General features: G+C 45.0%; 1 protein-coding gene across 1 annotated transcript in view; it reads right to left on the bottom strand.

Annotated features, from left to right (window-relative positions):
- Positions 1-335: 335 nt before the first annotated feature.
- The window catches only part of flt1 (fms related receptor tyrosine kinase 1), a gene marked incomplete at its 3' end in the record, with an annotated part of 64,188 nt that continues 52,895 nt past the window's right edge, over positions 336-11,628 (bottom strand). Inside the window, exons 17-30 of the mRNA XM_083663228.1 lie at positions 10,765-10,900; positions 10,223-10,327; positions 9,374-9,487; positions 8,458-8,546; positions 6,855-6,963; positions 6,644-6,741; positions 6,267-6,389; positions 4,152-4,263; positions 3,909-4,008; positions 3,378-3,483; positions 2,368-2,486; positions 1,501-1,570; positions 1,263-1,348; positions 336-504 (exon numbers count right to left, since the gene is read on the bottom strand). Of these exons, the coding sequence (XP_083519354.1) occupies positions 336-504; positions 1,263-1,348; positions 1,501-1,570; positions 2,368-2,486; positions 3,378-3,483; positions 3,909-4,008; positions 4,152-4,263; positions 6,267-6,389; positions 6,644-6,741; positions 6,855-6,963; positions 8,458-8,546; positions 9,374-9,487; positions 10,223-10,327; positions 10,765-10,900 (1,536 nt within the window). The remainder of the gene's footprint in view (positions 505-1,262; positions 1,349-1,500; positions 1,571-2,367; positions 2,487-3,377; positions 3,484-3,908; positions 4,009-4,151; positions 4,264-6,266; positions 6,390-6,643; positions 6,742-6,854; positions 6,964-8,457; positions 8,547-9,373; positions 9,488-10,222; positions 10,328-10,764; positions 10,901-11,628) is intronic.

Below are 11,628 nucleotides of genomic sequence, written 5' to 3'. Positions count from 1 at the left end.
GTCCAAACTCAGCGATAGTGAGCACACTCAATCCAATGAGCAAACATGTGCAGGGCCAACAAGGTCTGATTAAAATAGAGAACAGGCCAGCACACTCAAATGTCTTTCAGTATTCATCTCAAATTGCTAGAAAATTGTGCATTTAGTTGTTGGGGGGGGGGGGGGGGGGGGCTCCACAGAGGTCTGGGCTAAGCCCCCAATGTCTTCAAATCCTAGAAATGCCCCTGCTTTTACGAAATGTAGATGGAAAAATGAATGGCGGATGAAATTCCTTGTTTCTTATGCTGAACGCGGGAGAGGCTGTGACTTTGGCACTCTATTGACAAAGGCGGATGCTAGAGAGCGGGGTAGAGGAAGGCGGAGTTATAGTCTGGAGGAGGAGAGTTCCCCTCCTCAGACTCCCAGTCGCATGGCAGGACAGGCGGCTCGTTGTCATGGAGACCTGTGATGTCATCACACAGGCACGACACCGGGTTCTCCCGGCACATACTGAAGGTGAAGAACCTACACACACACACACACACACACACACACACACACACACACACACACACACACACACACACACACATTATTGTCTTGTTTGATGTATTACATGAACACAGCAGTGGTTGCAGTGATGTAATGTAAGACTTCTTCCAGTCTTGACTTGATGATCATCAGCATTCAGAAAGGATGAGAGAGGAGGTTTCTGCACTCCACAGGTACGTAGAATGTCAACGTTTCTGAACCAAAAATATAATATAAACATAATCAACATTTCTTGAATAGCGCAGTGGCGAGTAAGGGTGTTGTTCCTAACCTTGACCAAGTTTTTTTTTAACTTGCTTAAACAGTTTTTTTGTGTGTTTAACGTTGGAAAGGCGTCAAGGTTTTCAAATTAACCGCTCTTTCGTTGAGTTTGTAGGTTTGCAGAAACGTAAAATGCCACGTTTTCGGAACGTAAAATGCAGAAGTTTTGTTTCAAATTTACATTGAGATTGTACCTATACTTCCAACACAGGGGTCAGCCAGTTACTTCCTATTGTGTTTACACTTCCTGTGACAGTACAGTACTAGTGAGCAGGTAAAACAGATGGCATTTTGAACAGGAAGTCGCAACACGACTGGGTCAAGTGGGCGTACATAAGGTGAATACTGTATGTGCTTTACAGAGACTTCAAATGCCAATGTTTTATTCTGGCGACTGGGTTGGGATTACAGTCCGGACACGGCGGCAAGGAAACTAAAGGGTTAAGAGGTCAAAGATTACAAGTCACCACCTGCTGAACTTCCTGGTGCCGCTGCTCCATGTCACACGCTTCAGCTCCTCTGATGGCAGGACCATCCCACTGTCACACTGCTCATCCTGAAACACACACACACACACACACACACTCTTCACATTCTTATTATAGGATTAGTTGTGCATTTATTGTGTCCTCGTGTGTGTGTGTGTGTTTGTGTGTGTGTGTGTGTGTGTGTGTGTGTGTGTGTGTGTGTGTGTGTGTGTGTTTTTACATTAGGGCTGGCTGGTTCCGTGCACGGCAGCTCTTCAAAGGTCTGAAGTGTGGCCACGCCCCTCATGTAACTGGATTCAAAACAAAAACAGTTCAAAAGGTTACGCTGAATTTCTCTTCCTTCTCAATCATATTCCTGTTTTGTGACCTGTTTTTTTGGTCTCCCATCATCACTTCCTCCTTTACTTGCATGCTCTGAAATGCACCTATGTTTAAAAACGACTTTCCCGCTTCTCTCCCTTAGCCTGTAGCGCTACTACACACAATGACTCTAGGGACACATTAAGCTGTAACATCCATAGTCCGACTTACATGCTGCTTATTAATGGTTACATGACGTTTGATGTTCTAGGACAGTGCATGGGGTAGGCATACCCCTAGGGGTAGGAGGTGGCTACTACAGGGGGTACTTGAGAGAAAGGGGGGAATGGAAAAATGTAAGAAGAATAAATCATGGAAATAAAACGTTTAAATAAATCTGCTCAGGGGGCAACTCTTTCATTCCATTTCTTATTTTGTAATGTTAAATCCTTCAAAAGGTGTGTTATCATTCATTCATTGCATCATATGCTAGAGTTTTCTCTTGCAGCTCTCTAAGCAAAATGTTGTCGTCGGGTAAAGGAGGTAGTTGGATTCTGAAATCAGGGAAAGAGGGCCCTGAAGCCAGTACGTTTGAGAAGCACTGTTCTAGGAATTGAAGCTTATATGATGGGAGAGTCAGCTAAATGCCTAAACATGATGCCACCATCACAATACTGTCAATGTGAGAAGAGAAAAATGAAAACCCAAACAGTGATAACCAGTGCACTGTGTAGATATTCTTTTTCATTCTCTTTTTCCATGTTCTCATCTTCTGCTCTGTCCTTACCCCAGGTTGGTGACAGCATGCGGCTGGAGGACAGTGGAGAAGCTCTCACCGCTGTGCAGGTCTCCACCCATCTCACCGCCATGCAGGAAAGACCCCAGAGGAATATAGTCCTTCCCATCCTGTTCAAGGACAGCAACAAGGGGGCAAATCTATATGACCTTATTTTGTGTGTGTGTGTGTGTGTGTGTGTGTGTGTGTGTGTGTGTGTGTGTGTGTGTGTGTGTGTGTCTGTGTGTGTGTGTGTGTGTGTGTGTGTGTGTGTGTGTGTGTGTGTGTGTGTGTGTGTGTGTGTGTGTGTGTGCGTGTGCGTGTGCGTGTGCGTGTGTGTGTGTGCTTATCTCTGTTCACACGTCACCACCTTATGACAAGGCTAAATATAAAATGACTGTAAATGTCACGACTCTTCAATGAATTGGAGTGTCCTAACTGAAGTTCTCAGCTCGCTGTCCCCATATAAACTTTGTGGTAAGAGTCAACTTACCAAGTGTGAAGAGGAGGCAACTTTAGAATAGGGAACCTGTTTGGGTCAATTAACCCATAAGTGTCAAACTACTAGTGGATTATTTATGAACAAGGCCTCGCTTTAGATTGGGGAATATTCTGAGTTATAAAGACTTAGTTTGGAGTTAATTGGACACTAGTAACACTTGTAGTTTTATGTTTTCTTAGATAGGAATATATTTATTAATAGTTATTAACAGAGAATAACTATTCTTGTGGTATTACCACCTTATAATGCACATACTGAGCAAAGCTTAAGATCATAATTCATGCAGAACTTGCTTATTTACTATCAATAAGCAGTAATTAGGAGGTTATTGAGGGAAAACTCTTAGTTAATGACCTACTAGTTGTAGAATATGATCATGCAGAATGATTATTTTAATTTTTGTGTTTTTCTATATGTGGTTGTTTCTTGATTCAATGAACAAAAGCCAATAAACATGTGGGGGGAAAACTTTGTGTGCGTGTGTGCGTGCGTGCGTGCGTGCGTGTGTGTGTGACCTGACCTGCTGAACCCTTGCCTGCAGCAGGTCTCCCAGTGTCTCCACCAGGTCAGTGAAGGTGGGTCGGTCTGAGGGATTGGCCTCCCAACATGCCAGCATGGTGCTGTAACTGCACACACACACACACACACACACACACACACACACACACACACACACACACACACCACACACACACACACACACACACACACACACACACACACACACACACACACACACACACACACACACACACACACACACACACACAAAGTTTTATATATATAATATACCTAATTACTATACCTAATATACCTAACTGTAATTTCTGTTAATGCATAAACCGAGATATTGAAATACTAAAAAATGGAAGGAGGAAGGGAGGAGATGTCTGTAAAGCTTATTTTGCTTGCAAATGCAATTTCCACTCTTCGGAGATATGGAGATAACGATCTACTCTGTGGGCCCCTCCTCCACTCTACAGGGAGGTCGGGTTCAGCTACAGGGCAGCTGTTTTTGCGGTTTAAAGCGCTGTGCAAAATATCAACCCACATCTCAGGTGTGCTGTACTCTGGTGCTCGCATCCTAGTGCCCCCCTTCAGCCTGTGGCAGAACTCCTCATCTATGTGAAGACCAGGGTATGGAGAAGCTCCTGTTGGACACACAGAGAGCAAGACAAGACATGAAACACACACACACACACACACACACACACACACACACACACACACACACACACCATATACCAGATATGAACATGTCTACAAAGATGTGTTAAGAGGGAGCTTAGCGTACCCAAAGAGAAGATCTCCCACAGCAGAATACCGTAGGACCACACGTCACTCTGGGTGGTGAACACCTTGTCGAAAATGGACTCTGGAGACATCCACTTCAGGGGGAGGCGAGCCTGCTCAGCAGTGCAGGGTGAAGGTTACAAAGATACATTTGCGAGGAAACATTACAACTTTGACGTGGATGCAATTTTTGAATGATGTAGGCATCTCATGCGCCAATCAGATAAGATGATGAAGGTGAGTTCATGTCAGTGTGCAGCCTTAGAGAGATAAGATAATGAAGGTGAGTTCATGTCAGTGTGCAGCCTCTGAGAGATAAGATAATGAAGGTGAGTTCATGTCAGTGTGCAGCCTCTGAGAGATAAGATAATGAAGGTGAGTTCATGTCAGTGTGCAGCCTCTGAGAGATAAGATGATGAAGGTGAGCTCATGTCAGTGTGCAGCCTCTGAGAGATAAGATGATGAAGGTGAGTTCATGTCAGTGTGCAGCCTCTGAGAGATAAGATGATGAAGGTGAGTTCATGTCAGTGTGCAGCCTTAGAGAGATAAGATAATGAAGGTGAGTTCATGTCAGTGTGCAGCCTCTGAGAGATAAGATAATGAAGGTGAGTGTGCAGCCTCTGAGAGATAAGATGATGAAGGTGAGTTCATGTCAGTGTGCAGCCTCTGAGAGATAAGATAATGAAGGTGAGTTCATGTCAGTGTGCAGCCTTAGAGAGATAAGATAATGAAGGTGAGTTCATGTCAGTGTGCAGCCTTAGAGAGATAAGATGATGAAGGTGAGTTCATGTCAGTGTGCAGCCTCTGAGAGATAAGATAATGAAGGTGAGTTCATGTCAGTGTGCAGCCTCTGAGAGATAAGATGATGAAGGTGAGCTCATGTCAGTGTGCAGCCTCTGAGAGATAAGATGATGAAGGTGAGTTCATGTCAGTGTGCAGCCTCTGAGAGATAAGATGATGAAGGTGAGTTCATGTCAGTGTGCAGCCTTAGAGAGATAAGATAATGAAGGCGAGTTCATGTCAGTGTGCAGCCTCTGAGAGATAAGATAATGAAGGTGAGTGTGCAGCCTCTGAGAGATAAGATGATGAAGGTGAGTTCATGTCAGTGTGCAGCCTCTGAGAGATAAGATAATGAAGGTGAGTTCATGTCAGTGTGCAGCCTTAGAGAGATAAGATAATGAAGGTGAGTTCATGTCAGTGTGCAGCCTTAGAGAGATAAGATGATGAAGGTGAGTTCATGTCAGTGTGCAGCCTCTGAGAGATAAGATGATGAAGGTGAGTTCATGTCAGTGTGCAGCCTCTGAGAGATAAGATGATGAAGGTGAGTTCATGTCAGTGTGCAGCCTTAGAGAGATAAGATAATGAAGGTGAGTTCATGTCAGTGTGCAGCCTTAGAGAGATAAGATAATGAAGCTGAGTTCATGTCAGTGTGCAGCCTTAGAGAGATAAGATAATGAAGGTGAGTTCATGTCAGTGTGCAGCCTTAGAGAGATAAGATAATGAAGGTGAGTTCATGTCAGTGTGCAGCCTTAGAGAGATAAGATAATGAAGGTGAGTTCATGTCAGTGTGCAGCCTCTGAGAGATAAGATAATGAAGGTGAGTTCATGTCAGTGTGCAGCCTCTGAGAGATAAGATAATGAAGGTGAGTTCATGTCAGTGTGCAGCCTCTGAGAGATAAGATGATGAAGGTGAGTTCATGTCAGTGTGCAGCCTTAGAGAGATAAGATAATGAAGGTGAGTTCATGTCAGTGTGCAGCCTCTGAGAGATAAGATAATGAAGGTGAGTTCATGTCAGTGTGCAGCCTCTGAGAGATAAGATAATGAAGGTGAGTTCATGTCAGTGTGCAGCCTCTGAGAGATAAGATGATGAAGGTGAGTTCATGTCAGTGTGCAACCTTAGAGAGATACGATGATGAAGGTGAGTTAATGTGAAGTCAGAAGGTCACCAGGATAAGCAGCTGATTTCTCCTTCACTACCCAACAGTCTGAGTGTTTGTTCAATCCCTGACCAGGGAGGAGGCTTCTTGTTAAAATGATGATGCCAGCAATTATTTTTGAACAAGCAATTGTGATGGTATTCAAATCTGATTTATGAACCAAATCCCCCATACTCACATCTCCCTTCCGGACGTAGTCGGGGTTTTTGTAAATGTCCCTGGCCAGGCCGAAGTCACAAATCTTCACCACTTTATTCTCAGACAGCAGAATGTTCCTGGCTGCCAGATCTCTGTGAATACACTGATGTAGGTACAAAGAGAAGGAAGAAATAAACCACTTGAAACAAACAGACACGGATGCACGCACGCACGCACGCACGCACGCACACACACACACACACACACACACACACACACACACACACACACACACACACACACACACACACACACACACACACACACACACACACACACACACACACACACACACACACACACACACACACACACACACACACACACACACGCACACAGGGCAGAGGAGTACCAGACCTTGCGAGAGGCCAGAAACTCCATTCCTCGTGCCACCTGGAAGCTGAAGGAGATGAGATCATTCAGGAACAAGGGAGAGTTGGAGACACACTTGTGATCTAGAGAGAGGGACGCAAATATTTGACACAAGGATCTGATGTCACTGTCACTGTTCAGACAGGCTGAATATGCGCCCCAACAGAGGAACATATTAAATCGGCTTATGTCTTACCCTGGTCATTCTCCTTCTCTCTCTCCTCCTCGAACCCCGAGTTAAGGCTGCTCTGGCTGCTGGAAGTGCTGCTCAGACTCTTCAGTGCTCCATCCTTTCCTCCAATCAGCTGGTATGGAGTAAAACCAATTGATTCTAATTGAAAACTATGTGGCATAGCAGGGTTTTCTGGCACAACTTCACCTACTTTCAAGGTGCATGCAGAAGGGAAAAGCTCTCAAGATGTCAAAAACTCGACCAAACGCGCATCGCTGATGAAGGCCACAAGCCAACCCTGATGAAGGCCACACACTGAAAAAAGTAGGTATAATTAAATTTAAGTTTTTGGAATATGAGTCTGTCTGTGATACAACTTTGTTCAGTAAATAGTAGACACCAACTGATCCAATTCTCGCCACTATGTGCCAGGTGTCATGTGTCAGAGAGCACTCTGTCTCATACTTTTTGGTCCTGTCCCTCACTGACCAGATTCTGGGCCAGGGTATTTGACTGGTACTCTAAGGCCAGGACTCGCCATCTTCGGCTGCTCGGAGTCTTCTTTGGACTTCCCTACGGCTGTGCAACAGTCTCTGACTCAGCTGGGGACAATTGTTGCCAAGACACTCATCCTGCAGGAGTGGAAGTCCTCTCCAACCTCTTTTCAGCTGTGGCTGGCAGACATGACGTCTGTTATATGGATGGAAAAACTCAGTTCCTGAGGACCAACTCACTCGGGAGATTTTTAGTTGTTTGGGATCCGTTTCTCGCCCACCTCGACGAGGTTAGAGGCGATGTGTGACTCGTACCGGCTCTTCTCCGATAGACCCCCCTTGTGAAACAATGATATATATTCCTGTTTAATAAAGGGAACAAATTTTAATTAAAGTTTTTCTTTATACTACAAGTGTTGCTGGAGTTTTTGACCCCTTGAAAATCATGGGACAGAAAGAGCAAAATGGACACATGATGGATAGAACGGGAGGTTAATGGCATAGAGACAAAACAGTTGGCTGGTTTGTGATATTTTCGATCAACATGTGGTAGCTGGTACATTATCTTTTTAGCACTATTCTACATTTGGAGCTCTGTTACACAACAAACATTGCACTAGAAAATGATATTTAGTAACACAAGCCATAATCAAGAATGCTGATCAGCATGTGTGTGACGTGTTGAAGCGTTGAAGAGGTCACTATCGCACTTCGACTTTGAGTTCTGTCAGCTTAAACTTTGTGAGTAAATGTAGGAAACTTGTCTCTTGCTCTGACTGGTACAGATAACATCTTTTAGAACCTTAAGCAGATTGCATAAGCCGGGTTTTGAGTATATGATTTTGTGTTTCCATTTTTTGCTGTGACAAGTGGAATTATGTAGAACTTACCCAAGACGGGAAGTTAAATGTGAGATATGCATGTCATGTGTGTACTGTGTGTGTGTGTGTGTGTGTGTGTGTGTGTGTGTGTGTGTGTGTGTGTGTGTGTGTGTGTGTGTGTGTGTGTGTGTGTGTGTGTGTGTGTGTGTGGGTGTGTTTGTATGTGTGAGATATAATAGCCATGACACCATCTGTGTGATTACAGCCAGAAACTGTGGCTGGAAGCTGTTGAACTGTCTGAATTCAACTCACCCTGTTGTGCACAAACACGTCTCTCTTGCTCTTCAGGTAGGCAGAGAGATTTCCATAGCGACAGTACTCCACTATAACCATCAGAGGTCCTGCACGCACACGCACACACACACACACACACGCACACACACACACACACACGCACACACGCATAAACACACACACGCACGCACGCACGCACACACACACACACGCACACGCATAAACACACGCACGCACGCACGCACACACACACACACACACACACACACACACACACACACACGCACACACGCATAAACACACGCACGCACGCACGCACACACATGCACACGCACACACACACACACACACACACACACACACACACACATGCACGCACGCATAAACACACGCACGCACACACTCACACACGCACACACACGCGCACACACACACACACACACACACACACACACACACACACACACACACACACAACACAGACACACACACACATGCCCGCACGCACATGCGCACACACACACACACATACACACATCACGATTATGGCATGCATAAGCACAAGGATACTCGCAAATATGCATGTACGGTCACACATTCACATAAATACAGAAGAGGATTGGGGCCACATCTGAGATTAAAGTCAGAATTCTGAGAAAATAGTCAGAAATCCAATTGAAAGCCCCAACATGTAACTTTGTGCTGAGCAGCGGCAAGAGCGGCCTCTGCAGCCACAAGTGGTGTAATTACAGGTGCTAACTGCCTAACTATGAAAACAGTAGAGGTTGCACACATAATGTACACACACACAGACACACACACACACACACACACACACACACACACACACACACACACACACACACACACACACACACACACACACACATCCACATCCACACACACACACACACACACACACACACACACCTACCTCCTGGTTTGGTGCAGGCTCCCAGCAGGTTGACTACATTCAGATGGTTTCCAATGTGGTTGAGGATCTTTAGCTCAGTCATGAGGGCCTTGTGCTCACTGGCTGTGGCTCCCTCTGGTGGTGAGACACGGGCAAAAACAGTGATGCTGGAGAGAGTTCAGTATGCCAAATGCTCTCACATACAACTCTAAACAATATTTTTTAGCTAAGACACTGTAGAGACAATCCTGGATGTGCAGCTGCTTGAGTTTTATTGCATTGCTGACACTGTGTAAAGAAAATATAATTTGTTCTTCATAAACAATAACTAGTTCTATTCTATTCTATCCATGCAGTCTCTGGATCTTTTTTTTTTTTGCCTCCGGCAAGAAGAGTATGTTTTCGGTCCCGTTTGTCCGTTTGTCCATTTGTTTGTTTGTTAGCAGGATTACAGAAAAACTACTGGGCCGATTTCCGTGAAACTTAATTGAAGGACCTAGCATGGGTCAACAAAGAACCGGCACGGATCCGATCCGATTCGACTCAAGGGAAGAGGCGGGGCTAGGGAAAAAGGGCCATAGCTAGGGACGGGTGGGTAGGGGCAGTGGCTATAGGTTTATCTGGGTGGTGGGAGGAGGCGTGGTCAGGAAAGGGCACCTCTCTATGGAAAAGGGGTCATAGCTTGGGAGAGAAAGGTCATAGAGAGTTGGGGTTTGAGGAGTAGGTAGGGGGAGTGGCTGGGTGGATATGGGTGGGTCAGGGTTAGGGTTCTGATCCGACTTGTAACATTTGCATATGGTAGCAGACTAGTATTGGCCTTGGCGGAGGCCTGTGCTCTCTGAGGGCCATTCTAGTTTATACGTGTTCTACCTTTGAGCATCTTAACAGCCACAGTCCTGCAGCTTGTGGCGTTGTCTATGCCGAAAGCAGAGGCCTGCATGACTTTCCCAAAGGCTCCACGGCCCAAAGGTTTCTCTGAGAGAGAGAGAGAGAGAGAGAGAGAGAGAGAGAGAGAGAGAGGTGTGTTTGTGTGTTAAGCTGCTTCATTCATTAGTATTATCATCCATCATAGACATCAGTACAGTGCATCCACATTCTTAATCCCACCCTAGCGATAGCGCCAGCTGATTAGTTCCAGTAAACATGGTTTCCACAGTGGCGGGCAGCAGGGTTGATTAGCTCAGCACAGACAACACAGTCTGATGAATGGAACGAGAGGCACTCCCAATAATATCTGATAAAACCTGTGAGAAAGTCTTCTCATCTGTTTGGCAATCTTAAATACCTCCCCTCTTGTTATTATCAAATTCCCCATTCATTCCCTCCCGGTTTGAGTTTGAGTTTCACTCACAGTCCAAGCTGACAAATGGAATAAGAGCCATCTTTACAGTTTTTCATAACGAGAGGAATACCTAATTTGAGGTGCTCCCGAGGGAACTCCCATTGGTTGGGATCATACTGCAGCCTGTCACACTGCTCCTCCATTGGCCCCTCGCCTGTGTCCAATATGATTGACAGGTACTCCGGCTTGGTGCTGGAGCGGTTTGGCTGAGGAGAAGGAGTGTTATATCAAAATGAAATATTGTGCTGCAACCCCAGAAACAGGTGAGCAGACACACACGCACGCACGCGCACGCACGCACACACACACACACACACACACACACACACACACACACACACACACACACACACACACACACACACACACACACACACACACATACACACGTACCTCCCCCAACATATCAAGAATATGATTACCTAGAGTTACCTAGAATTTTGCAATGATTTTTTAAAGGTTGATTGGACCAATAGCCAAGTAAACTTGCAATTCAATAAAAAGAAATAAAAGCATACTTACAAAACATTCACACAATAGCAGCATTATACTGATCAAATACAAATGGATGATATGCATTCATTAGTTTCATACTTATCAGAAAAGAGTGATATATCATGCTCACACAGAAAAGAGTGATACATCATGCTCACACAGAAAAGAGTGGTACATCATGCTCACATGGAAAAGAGTGATACATCATGCTCACACAGAAAAGAGTGATGCATCATGCTCACACAGAAAAGAGTGGTACATCATGCTCACATGGAAAAGAGTGGTACATCATGCTCACATGGAAAAGAGTGATACATCATGCTCACACAGAAAAGAGTGATGCATCATGCTCACACAGAAAAGAGTGATACATCACGGTCACACAGAAAAGAGTAATACATCATGCTGAAACAGAAAAGAGTGATGCATCATGATCACA

This window comes from Poromitra crassiceps (assembly GCF_964638095.1).
Source record: "Poromitra crassiceps genome assembly, chromosome: 2".
In the NCBI taxonomy this organism is placed as follows: Eukaryota; Metazoa; Chordata; class Actinopteri; order Beryciformes; family Melamphaidae; genus Poromitra; species Poromitra crassiceps.
This window is presented reverse-complemented; position numbering and strand designations above follow the sequence as displayed.